The 26,155-nt window shown below is 50.4% G+C and overlaps 1 protein-coding gene across 4 annotated transcripts; it reads right to left on the reverse strand.

Annotated features, from left to right (window-relative positions):
• Positions 1-452: 452 nt before the first annotated feature.
• On the reverse strand, positions 453-26,123 carry NSDHL (NAD(P) dependent steroid dehydrogenase-like). Of its 4 annotated transcripts, XM_037821838.1 has the most exons (9): positions 26,004-26,038; positions 22,533-22,621; positions 19,724-19,839; positions 16,011-16,169; positions 6,856-7,002; positions 4,369-4,497; positions 2,435-2,577; positions 1,716-1,818; positions 453-945 (listed from the first exon to the last, which is right to left on the reverse strand). In XM_037821838.1, exons 3-9 carry the CDS (start codon positions 19,793-19,795, stop codon positions 613-615), a joined length of 1,086 nt encoding a protein of 361 aa, XP_037677766.1. In that variant the 5' UTR covers positions 19,796-19,839; positions 22,533-22,621; positions 26,004-26,038; the 3' UTR covers positions 453-612. The 4 variants fall into 4 exon arrangements, with proteins under 4 accessions (XP_037677766.1, XP_037677765.1, XP_037677768.1 ...); XM_037821837.1 differs by lacking the exon at positions 22,533-22,621 and having other exon boundaries at positions 26,004-26,123; XM_037821840.1 differs by lacking the exon at positions 22,533-22,621 and having other exon boundaries at positions 26,008-26,026.
• Positions 26,124-26,155: the final 32 nt, after the last annotated feature.

The raw sequence follows: 26,155 nt of genomic DNA on the forward strand, positions 1-26,155 counted from the left end.
CAAAACACGCTGATGGGATGGGGGACAGTCTGGAAGCGTGTGAGGAACTGAGCAACTAGCGGGTTTTTTTCCCGGGGACAGGAGCGATCAGTTGCTTCAGCTCCTAACAGCTGAGAGGGTTTTTCAAGTCTGTGTGTGCACACATGGAATGTACCCCTGAAGTCCCACCCAGGGATGTCTAGCTTCTGCTTCTCTTCTGGGGCATTCTTAAAACGGGGTCCTTAAACTGAGCCGAGCGACTTTCTGCTCTAGTACTGGCCTCAGTGGAAATGTGTCTAGTGCTTCATCTTCAATCAGCAAATGGCTAATTTGCTGACTCTTCCTCCCTTGCATATGGATTACAGACTAGCCAGGAACTAAACAGGAGGCGTCAAAGGTGGGCTAAGTGACAAGGAACCCGGGTGGGGGTAGGGGGAGGGAGGGAGGGAAGGAGAGAGAAACGCACAACTGGAGAATGTGAAGCTGCTTGCTTTAAGAAATCCCACTCCAGGCCGAGAAAGGAGGAAGGCCTGCTGCTTCTGCTGCTCTCACAGCCACGGCAGGGACTGGGGTGCTCTCGTCACTGAGCAGGAGTCCTAGGCACCCAGGAGAGAGCCGGGTCCCCGGGGCGTGTCACTCAACCCTGCACAGGTGGCGGAAGCTCTGCACGGTCCTCTCCATGGCCTCATCCAGGGTGACCAGTGGCTGGTAGCCCATGGCCTTCTTGGCCCGCTCGCAGCTGTAGTAGTGGAAGGTGCCGGCTAGCGCCACCCGCATGGGCGTGAAGGTGGGCCGCAGCTGGAGGATGGGGCTGAGCAGTGTCACCAGCAGGGACAGCAGGAGGGCCAGGTAGTAGGCCACCCAGTAGGGGATGTGGTACTTGGGCGCCTCGTAGTTGAGGCCGGTCAGGATGCGGGACAGGAATGTCCAGAAAGGGATGGGCTCGTCGTTGGTGATGTGGAAGGCCTGGGGAGAGAAGGAGGGGTCAGAGAGGCTCCCAGCCGGAGCACCGAGCAGGCTGCATGGGCCTCTGAGTGCAGCCACGGAAAGCTGCTGGCTCAGCCCGGGACTGAGGGTTTGGGGAGCCGGTGGCAGCTCCCTACCCGCCTGCCTGCCCTGGCAATTTTGCAGGGAAGCTCCAGAGTGGGCTTCCTCACTCGGTGAATCTCCAGGCCCGCACGTACCTGATGACTATGGCAGGAAAGCGCCGGGACGCTGGGCGGGAAAGATGAGAGAAAGTCTCATCCAAGGGTCAGGATGGAAGTGAAGTTAGGACTGCAGTCGGGTGGGTAAATTGTTAGTCTCCTGGGTGCATTTGTTCTAGACCACCCCAAAGGTTACAATGGAGATGAGCAAAGGCTCAGGAGGACAACAAGGCTAAAGCAGCGAGAGGGATTCCAGAGCTAGGAGAGGATCCGGGGAAGTCATGGGCCCTGGGGCCAAACGGGCAAACACCAGGAGATTCCAGAGGGATGAGAGGAGAGGGCTTGGTGGGTGATGGGTGAAAAATGGAGATGCTGGTGGACTTGTGGGGTGAGCTATCTTGGTGTAAGGACAAGTATCCTTCCGTCACACTATGGTGGGTGGTGACACAGCACTCCCCACCCGAAGGGCTTGACTCAGCACCTGGTGCCTCTAAAGCAATCTGACAACAAACCCAGCCTCGGGGAGAATTAATTTGAAGATAGGCAAACGTGCTGGGGCAGGATGTGGCAGGACGGCTGCAACCCCCTTACCTTCCCACACAGGGCTGCGTCCTGGGCGAGGTGCTCTGCGGCCAGGATGTGGCCGTGGACCACGTTCTCCACGAAGGTGAAGTCCACTAGGTTCTCCCCGTTTCTGCAGGCACAGAAGGCACAGCTCAATCCCGGCATCTGAGAGGGGCTTGAAGGGCTGCTCCCTGCTGGGCGACGCCAGCCCCTGCCATGTCTGGATGCCCATAATGCTGAGTGGGCCAGGACGTCCGGGGCCCTCAGGGGTGGGGGAATGGGGGGGACCAGCCAATGAGTCTGAGAGGTCGGTGCCCACCCCACCCTGGGGGTTGGGTGGTGGGGCGTCTGCTCCAGGCTCCAATGGGGGCAGCAGCTCCTCAAGGCCAAATATGCCTTGCTCTGGTCTCACATTTTTCTACCAGTCTCTTTCTAATCCCTTAAAGTGGTACTCAGAGGTGAGACAGGGTAGCAGAGGTAAGAGGGAGCAAGAAAAAGAGGAAAGAGAGAAGAAGGAAATGAAAGCACACACCCACCTGCCTTCCGAGACACAGTGAGTGGAGACCCCTGGCCAATCCCTTCTCCTCTGGGCCTAGTTTCAGTCTCCAACTAGGGACACAAATATCTCCCCAGAGGGCAACCGTGAAGGTCATGCCAGAAGGGGTGCGGAGCTGCCCGGGCCCTGACAAGGTGCTGGATGAACGTGGGAGAACCTCAGAGCACAGCGCTGCCGTGGGCCGACTCACCCGATCACAAACTTCATCTTGCCGTTCCTTGCCGCCTCGATGAGGATGGGGACCAACTGCGGGTCCCTTGGGCCGAAAATGCCATGAGGGCGGATGGCTACAGTCAAGAAATTGCTCTCCGGGTCATTGGCGCTGAGGACTGCCTGTGGGGGAGGAGGGACAGGAGGGACAGCTGGGGAGGAACCAGTCAGAGCAACTACAAAGCCCTGGGTTTGGGTTCAGAGACCAGAATGCACATGAACATGGTGTGGGGCAGACCTCCCTTGGTAGCGGCTTGTGGAGAAGACCACAGGCCACCGGGGAGGTAACAGCTACAAAAGGGGCACCTTGCTTAGGCGCAACGTGCTGACTGCCGGCTTCCACCACTTCTGGGCTGTCCTGGTCAGTCCTGAGGATCTCATCCTAGGAAAAGGCTCTGATACAAGGAAAGCCCGAGAGCAGAGCCCCTTCCCCGGGAAGTGCCCCCAAAGCAGCAGCCATCACTCCCCTCAACTACTGTAAGGAAGACACAAAGGTCTGTGCTGTGTCCCTTACCGGGTGAACCAGAACGCAGGAGCTGAAAGTGCAGACAAGTAGGCTGTGCCTCAAAAGTAACAACTGTCCAACTTCCTGAAGATTCCTTATGCCGTCAATAAAAAGGGGGCTCATAAAGGTACCTGCCCTGACAGGGGGCTGTGTGCTGGTTGCACGGGATGATCCACGCCAACTGTTTAGCCAAGGATATGGCAGGTAAGCAGGGTAATTCTGATGCCACGTCACTGAGGATTTTCTAGTCAACGTTCACAAGATTCGCACATGTGTTTCGGTCACAGCAATTTGAAGTTACTCATTGACTGAGTTTATGATGATCAGCACTGCCCCCAAAGGGAGAAGCAGCCTGTTTTTTTTTTTTTCCATCAGTGAGCGCAGCAGCTCTTCCTGATTCCCAGCTGCCCCTCCTCTTCCCGCCAGGCCCCGGGGCCCATGTCAAATGGGGAAATGACTTATAAATAAGTCTTCAAATGGCCTCTACCAAGACTCACCACTATTGCTAAAGAGAGGGTGGGAATTGGACTGATCAACAGGATGGAGCTGGCGACCGGCTTTGCTTATTGCCAAGGCTGCCGTCCGGAGCTCCTGAGCCCAGTGGCTGGGAGGTCCTGGCACCTCGGGTGGGACGTGTGCAGGGCCCCTGGGAGAAGCTGGGTCACTGCAGGCTCAGAGGGGGCTTTGGTGCTCTGGGGAGGAATCTGAGCATCTGAGGAGCAGGTGGGGAAGCCTGGCAACAGGCCCCCAGCCCCAGGCTTGGGGAAAGACCCCTCATCTCCCTATGGATGACTTCCGGGGTTTTCTGAGCTGGAGTAAAGGCAAACAAATGGGACGCAACTGGTTCTCAGGGGGAATAATGCTACTTAGGCACTGAACTCTGGTTGGATATGCATTCGCTGCAAGAGGAAATCTAAGTGGGTGCAATCTGCTGCAAACCCTTGGGAAAAGGGCATCCTTTGAGACTGTTGGCCACACTGGCAAAGGCACGTGGTCCCTTGGCAACGCTGTCTGCCCAAGTTGAATGAGGAAGGCTGCACATGGCGCAGAGGTTGGTGGATTCTGAAGCCTGGCTTCAGCCCCCCACTGGCTGCACAGCCTCGGGAAGGTTCCGGAAGCTCGCTGTGCATCAATGGCCTCACTGGGAATATGGTGACAGTAACAGAACCCCACCTTATGGGACAGTTGGGATGTTTAGACAAGGCACTTCCTATCAGAGGCTCAGAGTAGTGTCTGGCCACACAAAGTGTCCCATCAGTGTTAGCTATTCTTTTGTTACTTTTAAAATCTATTTTCATCCACAGTTTTTACTTTGCCAGTTAAGTACAAAGGCCCCAGAGGGTACAAATCTCCTGGGTTCATAACCATCTGTCTTAAGGACCTTGGTCAACTGGCTCTTGCGGACTTACCTTCTCCTGCAAGATCTTAGTCTCCGTGTAGTAGTCGATAGGCGTCGTGGCGTACGGGAGGTCTTCGGTTCCATTCCTGATGTCGACGCCCTCAAAGATGACACTGGCACTGCTGGTTAAAATGAGTTTCTGGCAGAGAAGAAAGGAAGATTTTGTAAAGAAAAACAGGCATCAGGAATGAGCACTATGAAATGGTCTGACAGTTATTTATGAACAGCACCTGTTCACCTCCCACAGGTGGAAGGCGGCCCTGACTTCACTCTCTAAGCCAGAGGTCACCATCAGGGGCAGCCACGTAGATTCCAGACCCATTACAGTGCTGCGTTCGAAAATGGGGGAGCTTACATTTTCTTCTCTCCCAACACACCCAAAGGACACAACAGACTCCCAGGGAGATGTCTGTTTGAAAAAGGCCACTGGTGATTCTTTTTTTTTATGCAATTTTATTGAAATATATTCACATAACCTACAACTGGTGATTCTGATACCAACACACACATGCAGACAGACAGACAGACAGACACACACACACCCTGAGCAATGCTATTCCAGCCCTCCGGCTAAGGACAGCTCATCCAACATCAAACACCAGTAGCTTGGATCCTATCTTTACATTTTTCTGGAACATCATCCTGGAAGGCCTTACCAGAGTGGCAGGATAAGACAAATAAAAAGGTGCAATGATTGGAACAAAGAAACAAAACTGTTATTATTTGCAAAAAACAGAGGTGAATACACAGAAAAAATTAGGGCAATAAGAGTTCAGAAAAGTTGCTGAGCACAAAATCAGTCTACAAAAATTATCTGTGCTTCTATGCATTAGCAACAATTAAAAATGCAATATAAGAGATGTTTTTTTTTATGTGGTATACACATACAATGGAAGGGAGATGGTTTTTAAACAGCAAGCAAAAACAAGGCAAAAGAAAATCAATTTAACAAAAGACATGTAAAACCTTTAGGAAGTCAGGTATGAAACTCTACTGAAAGGCATTAAAGAGATATCAATACATGGAGAGATATCCCCTATTTATGGGTAGGAAAACTTGATACTGGAAAGATGTCAACTCTTTCCAAAATTACCTCTAGGCTCAGTGCAATTACGGTATTAACCAAGGACCTAGAATGTATGTAGAAAGGCAAAGGCAAGACAATTTTGGAGAACATGACTGGGGAGATGACTTGCCCGGCCAGAGACTGGGACTCAGTAAATGGCTTTCTTAATTAAGACAGAGCGTGTCGGCACAAGGATAGGCACGGAACAGAGCTCAGCGGCAGTTCACGGTGGGGAAATGATGGCTCACACAGTCAGCATTGCCACATGGCAAACCACCAGGTCTCTGTGTCACTCCACATACAGATAGAAATTCCTGGTGGTTTAAAGCCTTCAACATGGAAAGCAACGCTTTAAAACTTGCAGAAAAAAAAAATACACAAAGCAACCTTTTGATCTCGGTGTTGAGAAACATTCCTTTAAATACACCACACACACACAAATCCATTCCTGCACCCTTATCCGCCAAGCTATTTTGCCCCTTCAGCAAATGCACTAGAGCTGCCTATAGCAAGATGGATAAATCTCAAAAATGGTCATTTTGTTTTCTTAAACTCTGTGATGAGTGCACGGGTGCCTCATTATTCTCCTGTTCTTTTTGTGTGCCTGGAGTATTTCACTCACAAAACAGCAGCAGTGTCTTTTACCAGAAGTTCTGATTCAAATCCTACCTCTTCCATTTGCCAGCACAGAGATGTCACCTAACCCCTCCGGAGCTCAGCTTCCTCACCGGTTAGGGGATATTAGTAGCCTCTGGTTACTGAATGAGGGAGCAGATGAAGTGATAATTGCATGGACAAGCGTCTTGCAAACTGTGAAGGGTAAGGGGTTGCGCAGAGCCCGGAGGAGCTCTCTCCCTGGCCAGTCTTGCTGCCCAACAGTCTGAGGGGAGATTCTTGGGAGAGAAACTTCCTGGCTCATTTTGGCCTCTTCTCTCATTTCACAGCATCTGTGGCACATGTCACCGAGTCTGGGGTGCTGGGCTGACAGGAGCTATTTCACACAGAAGCTGGTGCCTCTGAGAACCAGGATTTATGACAATGCAGCAAACCTACGGTGTGGGGGAAATTCACATCCTGTCAGGTCTGAGTTATAAGAGGTTTCCATTGGCCAAGAGTAAACACAGTTTGCTTTTCTTTTAAAATATAAGAAACATCTCTGTGTCGTAGCTCTTGAACCAGAGACTCGTGAATAGGCCTTTGGGTTCTCGGATGGCCTCACAGTAAAATAATCAACCACCTCTTTGTATGCAGTTAGAATATTATAACTCAACTGGCCATGACGAGTGGGCCATCACGTCACCTAGGGATTCCTATGGCTGAATCTCTAAGATCTTTATACTTTAGGAAGCAACCCTGGCTAGGCAAGGGCAACGTCCCCCCATCCTCCCACGCTATGTTCCCAAAGGCACTTCGTCCCGGCTTTCCCCTTACCTGAACCCCAGCCTCTTTGCAAGTTTCAATGACATTCTTGGTGCCAATGTAATTCACTCTGTAAAAGAGCTCCTTGTTGTCACTGAACGGTGGGGGTGACGCACAGTGAAAAACTGTGCTAACACCTTTCAGAGCAGGGGACAGATCCTGGAGAAGAAAACAAAGACAAAAAATATATATATAAATATATCATCCCGCTTTAGGCAGGTTAAACAGCCTTGTCATGTCCCATTCCCCAGCTCGTGGCTCGGAGGGCCCCTGCCCTTTTATAATTGTACAATCAATACAGAAATACGTTCCTGTTGTAAAAGATCCAAATGATACGGAAGTAGGTGGGCCCGTTGTCCGGTCTTTAGTAAAAGCTAGTTAGGGGCAGAAGCCTGTGGGATCCAGACAGAGGTGACACAAGTCTCTACCCCCGGGGCAGGGGCATAATTCAGGGCACCTGAGGGGTAAAACTCTTAGGGAAAAGTGAGCTCATGGATAAAAATTATGAACCATGGAAAAGTACCACACTGTTAAAAACAGCGGAAAGAGCCAATACACAGGAATATTCCTTCCTGTGAAGCTGGGCATAATATGGCAACCGAAAAGGAGGGGTTTAATTTACTGCTGAATGAAGTACAGCTCCTGAGAGAAATGGCTGATTGCAGATCTGGGACAGGAAACACACAACATGAGCCAGGAACATCTTGTCCTATCAGAACGGAGCTATCTAAGACTACTCGGGTCATGTTAGAGAGACGCAAGAGCCACCTTGAAAAAGGGACAATCTGATTGCCAGTAAGAACAGCAATTCTTTCTGAAGCTTGGTAAATAAAGGGAAACAATCAAGCACTTAATCTAAGGTGCAAATATTTGCACTAACCAAGGAAGAATTATGTGCCTAGGGTCACCAATTATTAATATTTTGCAACAATTTTCTCTCTGTATATCCATGAAGACATATAATTTTTTTTTTCCTTAAATCATTTGAGAGTAAGTTGTAGGCATCATGCCACTTCACCCCTAAACATTTCCCCAGGCGTCTCCTAAGAACAAAGACATGCTCCTAAATAACCACCAAACACTGATCGCACACAAAGAATTTAAGTGATACGAAGTTATTATCCAATAATTAGCCTATACTCAAATTTCCCCAATTGTCCTAATAATGTTCTTTTACAGTCATTTTTATTTTTGGATCCAGGAACCAATCATAGCTATTATGTCTCTTTCGTCTTTTATTCCAGAATAATCCCCCCATCTGTTCTTTTCCGTCTTTCATAGCCTTGCCATTTCTCGAGTCCTGGTCTGCTATTTGATAAATGGTCCCCTGACTTAGATTAGTCTGTTTCCTCATGATTAGATTCAGGGAAAGGATTCAGGTGGGTGAGACATCACTTCCAGGAGGCAGATGGTGGCAGCTGGCCCCACTGCTGGGGATGCTAAGTGCGGTCACCTGGTTTAAGGTGGCACTTGCCAGATTCTGGCCATCAGAAAGGTACCTTCCCTCTCAGTAATGAATAAGTAATCTCTGGGGTGTATATCTTGCTCCCCAACAACCTTCCACTCAATCATTTCAGCCTTGATTGATGATTCTTGCCTGGGACACTTAGTGCCCTGGTTGTGACAAGGTGACATCCTAACTCTGCTTTTACATTTATTAATTGGATTCTTCTGTAAAATAGCACACCCTCCTCCCCTTGATATTTCTTTTAAGTACCTCTGTGGACTTGTGGATTCTTTATTTATTCAATGTATTATAATCCATCACTGTCCTTATCTTTTTTGATGCTCAAAATGCCCCACGTCTGGCCAGTCCAAGTCTCTCGAGCTGGCTCCTGTGTCCTTTTGTTGGGTTTCGAGCACTTTCTAAGGGAATGTCCCCGACTCACGCTCTATTCCCCTTGGCCTGGAGTCCCGCAATAGGCTTTTTTCCCAGGGGCCCCGGTTCCTTCTGTGGGCAGTAGCATTTCTTTAGTATCCAGCCAGTGGTCAGATATCCCTCCTTTTGTGGTGTTTTTTGTGTCGTCGTCATTTTTCCAAAGAAGAATCCAACAAGACCAAGACGTTGCATTTGGTTGATATGTTTAAGGCTCTTTTATAGGATCCCCTTTATTTATATATTTTTAATATATATGCAGTGGCATGCATATATAAGTGGCATGCAGAAACCACAATCTGAGTACTAAGTCTGCTTCTTGCTACTATGGACTCAATCTGTGCTGCTTCAGGGGAAAAAAATGACCCAGTATCAGATCAACCCTTGCATCCAATAGAAAAACAATATTAGCCACAGATGTAACTAAATTTTGTGGTAGCCACATTTAAAAAAAGGAGAAAAAAATGGACAAAGAGGGGTAAGTAACTTTAATATATTTTATTTAATACAATATATCCCAAATATTATCACTTCAACATGTGATTGATTTAAAGTTTATTAATGAGATATTTTCTATTTTTTTCTTTTTTGTACTGTCTTTGAAACTAGTGTGTATTTTCACACTTACAGCACATCTCAGCTCGGACTAGCCACATGCCAAGTGCTCGATTCCATGGGGATGCAACCAGCAAAATCTGAAATGGGAAATGCTATAGGACAATAAACAGGGTTCCCTCAACCAATAAACTGAAGCTAAAAAAAGTACACGAAGGGGCTCCTATGAAAGAGTCTTAAACATACCAATTAAATACAACATCTTGGCCTTGTCTGGATTCTTCTTCGGAAAAAAACAACACAAAAAACGCCACAGAAGGAAGGATATCTGAACATTGGCTGGATACTAAAGAATTATTGTCAATGTTATTTAGGTTTGAAAGTTGGAGCATGAAACTGTGGGTCTTTTTTTTTTTTATAAGGAGCCTTATCTTTTAGAGACAAATACTGAAATATTTAGACAAAATTATATGGTTTCTAGGATGGGCTTCAAAATAATCTGAGCATGGAGTGGGGGGCAAAGATGAAACAAGACTGGCCACGAGGGGATGCAGAACAGAAGACATCGCCTATAAAATAGTACAAAGGGATAAAGCGAGGCTAAACGCAGAGGACAAAGTGAAAATCTCCACCATCGTGTCAGTGAGGCTTCCCAGAAAGGGAGAGAAGACAGCATGGGGGTAGTCAGTATTTGAGGAGTTCTCCAGCCATGAGTAAAGATGCCAGGCGTCGAGTGAGACTTGAAAAGAAAACTAAAACTTGGATGTAGACGGAGTCTCTACAGATTGTAAAGTGTGAAAAATCAACTCCTAAAAGCCAGGGGACGGAAAGAGACGTGACCTACAAAGCAGTAAGGGTCCGACTACGAGTCACCAGCCAGCACACCAGCGTGAACCGAACTAAAAGTCTGCGCCCAGCCAAGCGAGTGTCTGCAACTGAGGGTGAAATAAAGACACTTTCAGGCCCACAAGGCTTGGAGAGTTGAGAGATAGTGGCCGGTGGGACTCTGAGGGAAACACTTCAGTGAGAGAAAGAGGAACCTGGAAGCAAGAAGAGGGACACGAGGAGCACTGAGGAGGCAAGAATTCGGCCAAGCATGGTGTGGGATCTCAGCACGGACTATTCAAACTCGCCGTTAGAAAGGCCCTCCCTGCCACACCCTGCACCCCCTTGTCCCTCTGTCTTTTGGTCAGATTTGTCTGGCAAAACCCTGGCCCTGGTTGAGTGTGGCTCTCCCTTTCCCCGTGCCCATACCCCAGCAGCTGGAGAACACCACCCCCTGCTGACCCACCTCCCTTCAAATCCTTCAGCAGCGCCCGGACACCCCACTACCGTCTCCCTGGTCTAGCTGCTCTCCCACCCTGTCTTCCTCCAACCCCTAACACCCCATTCTGCTCCTCATGCTCAGTAGCGAAATAAGCAGCAGAGAAGTTTTTTCACCCTCCCACAATGCAACCTGGTGTGCCAGTTGGGATATATTATGTCCCCCAAGAAAAAGCCATGATCTTTTAATCCAGTGTCCTGGGGTATTGGGATTAGGTTGTTTCCATGGAGACGTGACCCACCCAACTGTGAGTGACACCTTTGGTTAGGGTGTGACCTCTGATTGAATTATTTCCATGGAGGTGTGGCCTGCCCATTCAGAGTGGGCCTTGATTAGTTCACTGGAGTCTTATAAAAGCTCACAAATAGAAGGACCTCAGAGCTGCAGCTTACAGAGATATTTTGAAGATGGCTGTTGGTGGTTGATAATGACATTTTGGAGAACGCCATTTTGAAACGCAACCTGGGAGCAAGGAGACACCAGCCACATGTCTTCCCAGCTAACAGAGGTTTTCCAGACGCCATTGGCCATCCTCCAGTGAAGGTACCCTATTGTTGATGCCTTACCTTGGGCACTTTATGGCCTTAAGACTGTAACTGTGTAACCAAATAAACCCCCTTTATAAAAGCCAATCCATCTCTGGTGTTTTGCAAACAGCAGCATTAGCAAACTGGAACACCTGGCAAGCTGCCCGTGTGTCTGCCTTCCCTCCGCCTGGATTCCCCTCTCTGGCCAACGCCACAAAGAGACCCCACTAGATCCCACTAGCTCCCACTGTCCTGTCCTCCCCTCTCCTACGTGAGGATCTGCTCCAGGAGCTGTCCCAGCAACCTTCTCCGGCATCAACGTTTTGCTCTCCCACTAGCATACAAAGGCCTCCTTGGCCGGTTTCTCTGTTCCCATCACGATAAAACTGCTCAAAAGAATCTCCTATACTGTCTCCATCTCACCCCCATTTCTCTCACACCCCACCAAGCCGGTGTTTGTTCCCAGCACTCCCAGGCAACCACCTCAAGATCGCCTTCCTGCCAATTCCAAGACTCCTTCCTTGGATCTCATGATGGTTGCCTGATCAACACCATTCGATGTCTTTTCAGCCCATTTTCTCCACCTGGTGTCCTGGGCCCCACACTCTCCTGGACTCCCCCCACCTCGCGCAATGGCCACCCCTTCTCGGTCTCCTTTGCTGGCTCCTGCTCTCCCGCCTCCCGAGAGCCCCGGGACTCAGATAGGGGTGCTGCTTCTCTGCCCCTCTGCCCTCACTTCCTTGGCGATTTCACTGGTGCTTCAGACAGCACAGCCAGCTGTCTCCTCAACACCGCCACGTGCATATGGGAGAAGCGTTTCAAGTGAACACGCCCCAAACCCTTGACCCCTCACCCCTGCAACCTGCTGTTCCCAGCCCCCACTTGGGTCTCAGCTCAAACATCACCCCCTCACCCCCGGTGGTCAGAGGACCACATCTCAAGACAGCCTTCCCCCATCATCCTCTAGTCTTCTATCCCATTTCATTTTCTTAACTAGCACATATCAATACCTCATGTTAATTTCTCTACCCTGCCTTGCCCCCTGGAAAGTAAGCTCCGTGAGGGCAGGCCAGGATTTCTGGCAGTTTGGCTCATGGCTGCATTCCCAGTGCCTCACCCAGCACCTGGCTCACAGGACGCACTCAGTGTGCACCTGCTGACTACAGGAACGGGTGGCTGGCGGGGTGGGTGAAAGCACCTTCGAGCAATGCTGGAAATAAAACACCAGCCACAATGGCACAGAACTGGGGGAACAGTTTGGAGGGAAGTTCAAGTTTGCCACGGATTCTTGTCTTCGAGAAGACAAAACCCCTGTGTTCAGGGAGCTTATGTCCTGGGGGAGGGAAAGAAAAATAAATCAGCAAATATGAAGTCCATCAGCTGGGGCCAAGTGTTATGCAGAGGCAATAAAGCAGAGTAAGGGAGATGGGAGGGGAGGGGGGCGACTTGCCATTTAGCATAGGGTGGTCAGACTTACAGGAAGTTAGGGAACGAGCCCTGTGGTTTGCAAAGAGCATTCCTGGTGGAAGCAGCAGCAAGTACAAAGGTCCTGGGGCAGAAACTTGGTTGGTGAGTTTGAGGAGCTGTAAGCAGGCCACTGTGCCTGGAGCAGAGCAAGAGTTGGGGAGGATGGGGAGGGGGAGTGAAGCCAGAGAGGTAGCGGGGTCAGAGGGCACAGGGTCCCGTGGGTGTCATTTTACTCTCAACAAGATGGGATGGGCTGATTTAGGCTTTTAAATGGTCCCTCTGGCAGCTGGCTTGAGGGGCCAGGGTAGAATCAAAGACATGACGTAGGAGGGGATGGCAAACATCTATGTGACAGGTTGGACTGGGGTGGCAGCCAAAGAAGTGGACAGAAGTTGCCAGATGCAGCAACTTCTCCCCCCTTCCTTGGGATGGAGGGTATGAGTGAGAAAGGAACTGAGGATGAAAGCAAGATTTTGGGCCTAAGGAATCAGAAAGCGGTGGGGAGCACATTTGACTTTACAGGAGCAGATCTATGGGGGTCAGGGTGGGCTCGCAGCAGGGAACCAGGAGCTCCTGTGCAGTTCAGAACGTCTAGTGGACACCCAAACAGAGATGGTGTCAGTCTGGAGGTCAGGCAGAGCTCCAGCCTGGAGACACCAAGTTGGGAGTTTGTCTGCTTCTAGATGGTGTGGAATCCACGGGACTAGATGAAATCACCTAGAAGCAGAGGGCCGTCAGAGAAGCAGAGAGCTCCAAGGACCAAGCCCTGGAGACAGCAAAGTTTACAAATGACAACGATAAGGAGATGGAGCGACCAGTGAGGTGGCTGGAGAAATGGGAGGGTGTGGCATCCCAGAGGACAAGCGCAGGGAAGTATTTCCAGGAGGGAGGGAGGGATCGATAAAGGGGCAAGTCAGATGAGGACGGAGACTCAACCACTGGCTCTGGGAACCTCAGGGTCCCTGAAGGATCTGACGGGGGCTGTTGGGTGAGAACCCAATGGGAATAGTTTCACAGGACACCAGAGGGAAGGAATCCGAGGTGGTGAGTACAAACGGCCCTTTGAGCTCCACCAGAAACAGGTGCAGAGAAATGGGGCAGTGGCGGCAGTAGGGTGCGGTGTCTGGGGAGTTTGATTGTTTTGATTTGTTAAGACGGGTGATGCTGCAGCAGGTCTGTGTGCCGATGGGGGACCAAACTGCTGATGTGGGAGAGCTGGGGACAGTTGGGGAGTGGCATCTCTGGGTAAGGAAGAAGAGCCGGGCTCCAGCTAGTGCCAGCGCCAGAGCACAGGCCTTAGGGCGGAGCAGGGCAGAGGCTCAGGCACAGACAGGACCCAGGGGCCACCTGAGCTAAGACCCAGCCAGGTGGCATTTCCTTCTCCAGCCGCACTGAGCCGCCCAGCTACTCACAAGGAAGGGGTACGTTTGGATTTGACCAGGGCTGGAGTTTTACCCTGGAAAATATGAGCAAAGAAGGGGGTGAGGGCTACGCATGAGAAGCAGACCGTGGAGTCAAAGGCAGTGAGGATGTGAGGATGTGAGGACGTGAGTGGGGTGAGGGATAGTGGAAAGTCTGGGTTGGGGGTGGGGGTGCAAAGGACCGTTCGAGTTGACGCATTAGATGGTGGCATTTATGGGTGATGACTGGGTTGAGGTCCATGATATGAACAGGAAGCAGAGGACAAGATTGGTACCAGGAGGGCCATCTACGTGCACGTGGAACTCACCAAAAAGCAGGATGGGAGGTGAAATCACCAAGGCATGAGTGGGGTCACCTGGCCGTGGAGGAATGCGGCAAGGAAGGGCATTGGGAGTACTGTCTGATGGAACAGTCTTCAAAGTTGGAGGGTGATAAGGGCAAGAATGAGGGAGAATGCTCTGGAAGTGGCAATGACGAGCAAGGAAGACTTCCACCCACCTCCAGGTCCAGAGGCATGAGTGACATGGGAGAGAAAGCGGCTGTGACGTGGACAGGACTGCGGAGGAGGGAGGGTCCTCAGCTCCCAATAGAAAACGACTGTATTGCAAATGACACCGAGGCCAAGAGCGAGAGCCCAGCGATAGGCTGAGGGAAGCTGCCCCCAATGCACGAGACACACGAGGGGATCGGCACCCCAAACAGAAGCGAAGCACACATCAATAAGGAAGAGGAGGTGACCCCAAAGATAAAGGGACAGTGGTCACTGACAGGTACTTCGGAGGAGGAAACCCAAACGTCTGTCAATAGAGAGCACAATGCCCAGTTGCCTGATTGTGCGGGACACATATCTCCAACCACCGACGAGGCGCATGGCATAACCAAAATGTCTAAGTGTCAGCAAGAACGTGGAGCCATAGAGACATTAACGCACGGCTGGTGTGACTGCAAAACTGATAAAGCAGCTTTGTGGAGCTATCAGGCAAAATCTAAAATATTTCCAACTACAAACACCCTTACAGCACAGATGAATCTTGAAAACCTTATGCTCACTGAAAGAAGCCAGGGCAAAAGACTATCCTTTGATTGATTCCATTTACATGAAATGACCAGAATAGGCAAATCTATATAGTCAGAAAGGAGATTAGTGGGTGCCTAGGGCTGGAGGGATTAGGGGGAACAGGGAATGGGGCTTCTTTTCGGAGTGATGAAATGTTCTCAAATTAGTTGATGCTGATGGTTGCACAACTCTTGTGAATATATGAAAAACCACCGAACCGTACAGTTTAAAACGGTGAATTTTATGGTATGTGAGTGTGGTGGTTTGGAGCTGTATGTACCCCAGAAAAACATGTTCTTAATGTTAATCCATTCCTGTGGGTGCAAACACATTGTAGGCAGGACCTATTGACGAGGCTACTTCAGGTCTTAATCCTATTACTGGAGTCCTTTATAAAAAGAATGAAACTCAGAGAGAAAGCCATGGGAAGCAAGAAGCTGAAATTCAATGAAACCCAGAAGAGAAAGGAGGGGCTGGGAGAAGGTGCCATGTACATTGCTGTGTCACAGAGGAACCCGGGGCCAAGGATCACCGGCAGCCAGCCCCAGAACGCCAGTCTCTGGGAAGAAAGCAGCACCTTGATGATGCCTTGATTTGGAATTCTCCTGGCCTCAAAACCATGAGCTAATAAATCCCCACTGTTTAAGCTATCCTATTGCATCATATTTGCTTGAGCAGCCTAGGAAACTAAAACGGCAGCCTAGGAAACTAAAACTGTAAGTTATCTTTCAATAAAAAAAAAAATGAATGCCCCATGGCATAGCAATTGCACTTTGGGTTATACACCCTAGAGTAGGGGCTGGCACACTGTGGCCTAACTTTTAAGCCTCTCGAAAAAAAAAAAATCGAAACAGCCATTGGTTGGACTTTGAGTCAGGGAGGTCATACGATTTCCCTTTGGGAATTGTGGGAGATCAGGCAAGGCTGGATGGCTGTTACCTGCTGGCTGCAGAGGTCACCCAGAAAGAACTGCACCTGGGGATTATCGAACCCTTGCCGGATATCAAATACATTGACGGCGTAGCCTCTCGCCAGCAACTCTTCCACCATGTACTGCCCTAGAAATCCAGAGCCTCCGATCACCGTGCATTTCTTGGCCTGCAGAGAGAGGGACGGCAGGGTTAGAACACGTGATGACAGCAGGAAGTTATAACACTGACATGCCATGAATCAGTGAAATGGCAGGTAAATGTGTGCGGGAGTTTGTCTTAAACTCTTTTCGAGCCGAGCTTGAAGCTTTTTAAAACTCTGGTGTTCCATCGCCAGTGGCAATCTCCTCTCCTAGGATCAGTCAAGAGGGAAGAGAGAGAGCATATGGCATGGAAATGGATTTTGGTTGGATCTGATGACAAAATACATGATCTAGATTTAGTGAAAGGAAAAGGGGGCACTGTTGAAATTAAACCACCTATGATCAAAACTGGACAATCCAAGAAAAAAGTGATACCTCCTAGTTCCGATATCTGATCCCTGGGCACTTACTTCTAAGGCAAAGAAAAGAAAAGAGAAAGGCCACCCAATTGATAGTTTGCACTTCAAACACCAGAAAGCTGCTAACCACCCGGGCTCAGGGTTCTGCTCCCCCTTCTCTGCCAGGGTTTACATTTCAGCCTATGCAGCATGCACAATTTCCTTGCCAAATTCCAACCCTAACTGGAACTGCAGCAACTGAGTATAATGGAAGGACAGAGCAGCAAATGCACGGACTTAAGACATTCTGACTCCAGGGAGTCAGTGCAAAATTGTGGCTGCCCCACGCTGCATAAGCTGGCTGTAAGTGCTCCCGGGGAGGATCTGTGACGTGCCCCCTCCCTAGGATCTTTCTAACACCATCTCTGGGTTTCCTTGATGACAGCCCCCCATTTTCCTTAGCTCATGTATAGGAAATCAAAGTTAGGGGTGCAGAAATTAAAGATCTTACAGACATTCTGGTCCCGATGAAAAACGGAATGAACAACCTCCCCTACTTATCCTTTAAACACGTCCACAATGAAGATGTTCAGGGGACTCGAGCAGTTTCAGGGCCAGATGCCTTCACAACTGTCTCCCTCTCACTCTGGGTGTCCTGTCTGGAGTGACATTTTTGCTCTGGCATCCACTCATCCCACCTGGAGATGGTCCTGGAACTTTAGCGTACTTTGCTCTTACATAATCTACTCACATAACTGACCTCAGTGCATGGCCCAAAATCCCACTTGATCCCCTTTGCAGCAATCCCTTTCTTCTCTCTGCAACCCCAACACGGCTTTTCAGGCAAACGACAGTTCTTCTGAGTAACCCAGAGCCTCCTCGCCTGGTTTCTCCTGCTTTACTCAAAGTTTGGCTGAGCCCAAAGAGGGTCAGAGCTACAGATGTTTTGATGGCAAACCAAAAGGCTCCCGATTCTTTTTCCTATAACCTGACCTCTCGTTACAGCTGTTTCAAAAGGCTAAGTCTAATTTTTTTCAAAAAGATCTAACTTTGCTATTATGTCCAGTACAATTTCATTTTATGATTTTAAATGTAGCTAATCAGTGCTTTACGCTTTAATAACGTGACATGGATTCTTCTATTACGCTGGAATGTTGCACCAACATTGCTTGGAACAAGTGGGCCCAGGGCTGTTTTATAGAGAGCTTTGTTAACGATGGGAATCAAAACGACTTTATCCCAGAGGAGTCAAATGTGCAATGGGACGATGTTCTTTATTTGATCTATAATGCTAGGCATTAAGAAGATGAAGTGAAAAACTACTTACTTTCCATGGCCACGAGAAATGAGGCAGGGAAGCGGGCACGGAGGACAAGAGAGAATACTTATTAACAATTAAGAATGAAACTCCAGACTAGAAATGGGTAGCGAGACTCACAAATGAGTTACTGAGGGAAGTTAGAAAATCAATGCCTTGGGGATTTAAGAATAAGCAAACAAGCCATCTAGACAAACCAATTTAATTGTATTATAATCTTGAGATAAGAGAATGGTCTAGGCTGCTGGGCTTTTTTGAACCTTGTTTTGCTTTGTACTGAGCAGTGGAACCCTTTTTTCAGAGATTTTATGCAGAATGCATAGATAAGAGATAAGTTACCTGTGCCAGTTTGGATATATTATGTCCCCCAAAAGGCCATGTTCTTTGATGTAATCTTGTGGGGGCAGATGTATTAGTGTTGATTAGATTGGAATGCTTTGATTGTTTCCATGGAGATGTGACTCAATCAACTGTGGGCAAGACCTTTGATTGGATAATTTCCATGGAGGTGTTACCCCAGCCATTCAGGGTGGGTGTTAATTGCATCACTGGAGTCATATAAAGGAATTCACAGACAGAGGGACTCAGAGCAACTGAGAGTGACATTTGGAAGAGCTGCAGCTAAGAGAGGACAAAATGCCCCAAGAGCAACATTTTGGAGAGCACACAGGAGCTGAGAGAGGGGCTGAAATGCAACCTGGGAGCAAGCAGATGCCAGCCACGTGCCTTCCCGGCTGACAGAGATTTTCTGGACACCAGTGGCCTTTCTCCAGTAAAGGTTCCCTATTGTTGATGCCTTACCTTGGACACTTTATGGCCTTAAGACTGTAACTGTGTAACCCAATAAACCCCCTTTATAAAAGCCAATTCATTTCTGGTGTTTTGCAAAACGGTAGCATTAGCAAACTGGAACATTACCCTTTTAAATTTCAGTTGTTTAAATTTATAACTTTTACTTCCTATAAAGTCAATCAATGAGAAAGAACAAAGGTTATTTTGAAGAATGCAAAAATTGGAAACTGGATGACAGTGGCAGTTAGATAGAACCCTTGAATTCTCAATTTTCTTCTTCGTTTTTGAGGATCAATAAATTCCAACGTACAGAGATAAGGCAGATGGCCAGTGGCTCTGCTTATCTGTCTGAACACCAAAAATTCAGGTTAACCTTCAACTGCACAGAGGCCCCAAAGGAAGCTTTACTCTGAGTTCTATACCAAAAACAGGGTGATGGGGTGGCCCACTTATTAACATTTGACATAAACACATTTTAACACGATGTAAGTACATTTCTGAAATGGTTAAAATTCATTACAAGTAAATCAAAACGAACCTTTACAGATCTATGTGAAGTACCAACTTGGGGTCTGAAAACCACTGGACCCAACAATTCCTTGAAATCCCTTTGAAGATCTGAGATTAGGCCTCGGGACACTTTACAACTGCTGCTACTGCCCTCTGGGAACGCTTCTGCCACCACGCCAGGAAGCCCAGACTAGCCCACTGGAGGCCGAGAGGCCACGTGGAGGGGACCCAAGGCACCCAGCTGACGGCCACCAGTTACTGCTGGTCATGTGAGCGAGGCCACCTGGGAACACCCCCTGCAGGAGATCCCAGATGACGGCAGCTGCATGAGTGGGGTGCAGGACCAGCCAAGGACCCCCAAACTGGGTCCAGCTCGAACTGCAGAATCATGAGCAAATCAATGTTGTTCTAAGCCGCTAGGTTTTGATGTTGCCTGTTACACAGCAACAGGTAACTGATATATCTGAAAGATATACCTCTTACATAAAAAAATACATTGTTGATTGAATATATGTACTAAATGCGATTTTTAATCCACAAATTAAATATCCTTGGCATGCTGATGTGTGTTCACCCTTCCCCTTCCCTGATTTTGGTTAACATTCTCTGTGTCAATACTTACTTTTGGAACGTCTCCTGCCACATCTATCTGTTTCACCTGGTCTCCCATTTGCTCACCAACTTCTTGGTCCATTTCTGCTCAAAATATGGTCCTGTATGTGATCAGCTTTTCTCTTCCTGAAGATATATTTAGAAATAGACATTTACATTGTATAAACAAACGAAAACATCTTTCAGCTGTTAGCGTTTGGTGTGGATGCCGTCCCCCTTTGAGTTTTCACACATTAGCACCATGATCGCTAGTTGATGAAAAGCTGTGACATGGATGCTCAATTAGGGAAGGGGCAGAGCTGGGCCTAAAACACACCCAACACACACCCGGCCTAGAGGCAGAATCGGAAGGTGGCTCAACCTCCACATTCATCAATTACAACTCAGACAACTTTTGCTTCGTAGCTTTTCCCCACTGTACGCTCTATTTATAGAACTGATTGTTAAGGCTTGGCAGTGCAGTGGGAAAAACCAGAGACCTGGGCAGCCCAAAGGCCTGCGCTCCAGTCTTGGCTCTATCACAAACTGTTCATCGGCTCAAACCAGTGATCTTTGCTGCCATTCAATTTCCCCATCAAAAACAGACTCATGTGCTCGTGATAGCAGGGCACAGGACAAGATGGTGCTCTCCTGGCTGTTTAAGCAAAAGCCACCCTGGCTAGGCTGAGTATGGTGGGGACCCCCAAGAGGCTCACATCTGGGGATGACACCAGGCCATGCCTTTATGACGGCCCTTATGATTTGCTCCTCCTTTCATGTACCCACTATACTGAACGGCAAGCAGAAAGTGCAGTTTGATTTCTGGCTGTGGCGCATCTTGTCCTGCATTTCTGCCTTCTGGGTAGTGGCTGATTTGCTTACTCACAGGTCCCTGGAGCTTTGCCCCCCCTCCCCTTCTTGGAGCAAATGGGCGAGATCATGAGTCCCTGTAAGAATCAATGCACAGTTACATGAGGTGTCCAAAGCCGAAGCGCCTTGAAATGGATGTCAGGACACTCAAAATCTGATGGAGCCATTTGGGGACACATATTTCTGAAATCATAATTCCCAAGGAAATGTATCTGAAAACCTCACCTGTTGCAGGCATTTTTAGAATGCACACCATGAATAAACAAGAGTCCCCTAAGACTCTCTGCTCACCCCATCCCTCCCTTTAACCCAAGCAGCTCTGGCCTGGGTGATGGGCCTCATCTGAAGTTAAGGTGTATCAGGACCAAAGTAGCTCAGGAGCAGGGATTTGGGCCCTTGCACCAAAATCCTGCAGACAGAATCTGCTGTGCGTTCTGGGTCTGTCTTGCTCGCGGCTCTAACTCCGGCAGGATGCCCAGGGCCTGGCACACGGGGGCCCACATGTGTTGGCTGGATGAATGACTCCATTATGCACACACACACGCAGACTCCCTCCCCCATCGCTCTCCAGCATGCACGTGCGCGCGCACACACACACACCCATCTAAGATGTAGGAGCTTCATGGGCTGGGGGACACACAGGTTGGCTCTTTTTTCTAGTGGTGCTTTAGTCATGTGTTCCCACAGGTAGCTTCTTACTCCATTTCCCCAGATCCTCAGAGAAGCACCAGGAAATGGGAGGGCGGATGGCATCCACGGGGGAAGGAGATCCCCCATATCTGGCAACTGACCCCACCAACAGTCTCTGCTGGCAGGGAGTCACGGCATGACCGTGACAAGTGTGTGCCTTGGCAGCTACCGTCTCATGCCCCCTGGACCACAGGATCCCATGGCACGTCTAACCAGGCTCGGCAAGCCCACCCTCTGAGGGGTGCTGGGCCCGGAAGCCTCTGCTTACCCTCATCGCCTACAAAACAGAGAGAGAAGCTCAGGCCTCTCTTCTCAGTGCAGTCAGTTCACTTCGTGAGCCTGGGTTCAAATCCCAGCCCTCTCCCGTACCCACTGGGAGCCCTATGGGAGCCTGTGCTTCCCTGTCTGTAAAATGAATGACCTCGAATGGTCACCGTGAGGACTAAATAGAGTTAAACAAGATGCCTGCAAAGCCCTCGGCATGGTGCCCCCCATTCAAGGCAGCTAACACCCCCCACACATTACTTCCTCTGCCCTCCCATGCTGCCCTCCTCTCTCCGGCCACGACGTATAAGCTGTGGAGATGGGGTCTGTCCTGCTGTAATAGAACATTTCAAAAATGCTGTCTTGATCCAGTTTTGAGGCAATGGCTAAAAACCGTCGCCTCCCCTTCGCGAAGTCCACTTTCCAACCGCTCCCCTCACAGGGCCTGAATTCTCCTGGGCCGTGACACAGCCAAATGGCCAGAGGACCCCAATGCCAGGCACCTAGGGTGATCCCTTCCTTCTGGGGCCTGTGGAATTATTCAAACTACCCAAGCCACTGGAGCCTGCACTCCCTACCCAGCCCCGCTGTCGGCTCCAACTTGCAGTTACCTTCTCCTGGGGGGGGGGGGGGGGCAGACACCCCATGTGGCCCTGTGGGGCTGCCTTCTCCCATCTGGAACTGTAAGAAAGACTTCAGCCTTTCACCTGCACAGTGGCTTTGTGCTACATCCCACCATCCCAAACACTTAGCGTCATGCCCAATATCACATAGGACACCTGTCCGTCACCGCGTCTCGTGGCACTCACCATGCTGGACAGGCCATGGTGTGTATTCACCGTGGGGAAGTGCAATAGATGGGCAGCCAAGTTCCTCCCAAAGGCTCATTTCTGGGGTTGTCTCAACAACCAGAGATGAGCTAGTGAAGAGACAAAAGGGCTTGGTTTTTAACGTATGTGTGTTGCAAGGGGCGATGGCAGAGGTGCAAAGAAGGAATAAGACAGACTGAGACTCACAAGCAAACTGTGGGAGAAAGGACCCTCCCACCTCCGTCAAGGCAGAGCAGCAGTGCTGTCTCCAAACTACTGCAGCCCGTTCTTCTTTCCTTAACAGAAATTAAGGCTGGAGATTAGATTTCATCACCCGCACGGCCTTAGGCTTTGCACAAGAAGCAGGGAAAAGAGAAGGAGTAATAGAGAGCCTGTCTGGGGTAAGTAAAGGATGACAACATCCAATGGTGGGGGGGGGGGGCTCTTTTGCTTCAGATCTCTGGGGGACTTCAGGGTGAGAACGCCTCTCAGCACAGGGGGGCCTGTTCAGCCGGGCACTACCCACGTGTTTCAGGATGGGAAAGCAGGTTCAACGCACCACCCACCAGAATGATGGGCTCCTCCCATGCAGAAACGGGGGGCCGAGGGCAAGGGCTCCAGCTGGCAGCGTGCTCTGTTAGTGGCACCACACGGGGCCCAAGAGAAGCTCCGAGAGGAATGAAAGCAGATGTCCCCAAAGATGCGTACACTGATGTTCACAGCAGAAAAAGGTGGAAGTGAGCCCAGTGTCCCTCAATGGATGACTGGAGGCACACAATTTGCCTGTATATTCATGAGGCCCGAGGCTTCTGATGTGCGACTCTCACAAGTCCTCAGCTTGTTGCCTGATTTTCCCCACGCAGAGCTGGTTTTGATGTTCTACGTCAGATAGCAGGTTTGGGCGGGGGAGGTCTCCAGTGAGATTTCTGCCTCCCTCCTTCAGCTGATCCTGACTATCCGAACCCCTAGAGATAGCCAGGCTAGTGGCAAAACTCTTACTTACCCATTTCAAAAGACTCTGCCTCTATCTTGAGACAAACTAGGCTTTCTTTGGGTTTTGTTTTGCAAGAGGCTTGTTTGCTACGGATTGCTGGAGCATTGTTTGAGCAGCACACCTCTACTTGTCACCTCTAGAGAGTGAGGAGGGGGCCTGGCTGTCTTACTTTGCTAGGGCTGCTCTAACAAAGTACCACGAACCTATTGGCTAAAACGATAGAAACTGATCGTCTCACAGTTCTGGAGTCCAGAAGTCCAAAATCAACGTGTCAGCGGGGAAGGATCCATTCTGGCCTCTGCCTGGCTTCGAATTTGTGGCCACCGGGAAACCAATCAGCACGCCTGCACGCTTTAACTTACGCCGTTAGCTACCTCTCCCTGGAATACCTCCCCTCTCGCCCTCCCAGGCCCAGCTCAACTGCCACCTCTGTGAGACCTCGTCCCCATCCCCAAGAAAGGTGAGTTGCTTCCTCAGCACCTGAGGATGCTCCCATCTGAATTCTTAGCACCCTGTCCTTTACTTGAAGCCCAGCAGTCGCGGCATCTGGGTCACCTCCGTGTGCTCAGGGCCATCAACGAGCCTGGAACAGAGCATGCGGGCAAGTGAACACGTGCTGAAATGTGCAGCTGGTCTACGAGGCTTCTTCACCTGTTTAACGGCAGTTTTTCTTGTTCATCTCAAAGAGGCCATGAGGGTCAAACTAGCCTGGGGGGGGGGGGGGTAAAAGGGCTGCAAACTGCAAAAGGACACTCAGCTGCAGGCTCGTGCTGGATTCTGGCTGCTGCCAAGCAGAACCTGCAAAAGACCCAGCACCTCCCCTCAGGAGCTCCCCACCTAGGGCGGGAGACAGAGTTAGCAGAGGCCCACAGGAGAGCGTCTATGCCCTGGTGAGGACAAACCCACAGCCCAGGGCAGGCTGCTGGGCCAGGGCTGCCTGCCTGAAGGGGATGGACCCGAAGCTGAGCTCTGGAAGAAGCGAGTCAAACGGGGGTGGGTGTCCTGAAAGCCAGGGCACCAGCAGGCCTGGGAGGGACGAGGACCAATGTGTTCCGGTAACTGTGACAAGCTGTGCCACGGCGAGTAATGAGGCAAGATTGGAGCAGGGTTGGGAACATGCAGGGACTTGTGCCACAGGCTAAGCAGGGACCACCATGGCAGAAGATGGGAGCCCCTGGGGATGTAAGTAGGAGTGAGTACTTTGATCAGATATGAGCTCTGAAAAGTTCACTCTGGCCACAGTCTTTAACCAAGTCTAAGGCTCAGGGCGCTCCAGGTAAAGGAAACGCCAGGAGCGAATCATAGAAAAGAAGTGACAGCCGCCTTTAGACCTGCTAAACGTCAGGCCCTTGTACATATGAGTACATTATCCCACTAAGACCCAGAAAGCATCCAACTGCTGAATGACATATACATCGTCGGACTCATTCAACAGATGAGAAATGGAGGCTCAGAGAGGTCAAGTGACCTGCCCAAGGCTACACAGCTGGTACACAGCCAAGGCAGGACTGTGATTATTCCTGAGGGAACCTGAAAGTTTAAGAGAAGGGGAGGGATCTGAGCAGAGCTGTTTACTGGGGAGACTAAGCTGGCAGCACAGGGTAGGTTGGTTAGAGGGGTGAGAGGCAGCAAACGGGGGGACTACCCACCAATCATTCAACCAAGACTTCTTGAGCACCCAAAAATGGCCCCTCACCTCCAGGCAGCAGAGTACCAGCAGCAAACAAAACAAAGACCCCTGCCCCCGTAGAGCTTACTTTCCCAGTGGAGGGCATTTCAGGGGTAGAACTTACAGAAAATGGAGGCTAGCTAAGAGGGGGAAGGGAGCCGCGCAGAGAGTCACAAAGGCTCTGAGGTTTAGAACCTGGCTCACTGCTCGCAGCGGAAGAGGGCAAAGGGCAGAAGGTTGGTGAACGCTTTTATTTACCGAATACCTTGTGCTGTGTCCTCTGCCTCCCCCAATTACTGCCCTAATGACCGGAGGGGAAGCAGGGAAGGACTGAGGGCCACTGAGCTCTGTGACACTGGGCTGGCTAAGGAGGGCGGGTCCCCGGACCTCCAGCCAGCTCCACTTCTGCAGCCCCATTTTAGCCCACACCCTCGCACGAGCCCCCTTGAATTCTCCAAGCATGCCCCGACCTTCCAACCTCTCGGTGACACTGCACCTGGATGCTCCTCCCTGTCTGCCTTGAGTGTTTGGGGGTCCCAAACAGGACACTTTGATGACCCTCCCCCATCCTGTGCTCACATCTCCCTCGCTCCCTTCAAAGTCCGTTCCCAAGGTCCCCAGCTCACCTTCCTGGGCTACTTTTAGCCCCGGGGGAACTAGCGATCCTTTCTTGGCACCTGGCTTGGGGACTATTCGTCTGGATCAGGCTGGGGGGGGGGACTCTCGAAGGGACACCCTCAAAAGAAAGAGCTCTGGCCCGTGCAGTCTGGGACGCGGCTGGATTCTGCTGCCAAGTCCCGGCCGGCCGTGCGACCCTCGGAGGCGTGTCTCTTCCCCTCTCTGGGCCTCAGTTTCCCCGGGTGTCTCTGAGCCCTCGGATGCCCTCTGTACCGCGCTAACTCAGCCCGGCGCCCGTAAGCCCCGACCCGGGCCGCCGCGCCCAGTCTCCCGCCTCCCAAGCCCCTGCCCTCCGCCGACACGAGGCGGCCCCCGAGGGCCCGGTCGCGCCCCTTACCCGCCTGTGGGGGCCTCCGGTCGGCCTCAGCTCTCCCGCCGCGGGCGCAGCCAGAAGCCCATCCCGCGTCGGCAGCCCCTTTTTCTCCTCCCGCGTGAGCCGAGCATCGGCCGAGGCTCCTCCACCAATAGGATCGGCCCGGGTCGGCGCCG

Source organism: Choloepus didactylus, chromosome X (assembly GCF_015220235.1).
Source record: "Choloepus didactylus isolate mChoDid1 chromosome X, mChoDid1.pri, whole genome shotgun sequence".
NCBI lineage: Eukaryota > Metazoa > Chordata > Mammalia > Pilosa > Megalonychidae > Choloepus > Choloepus didactylus.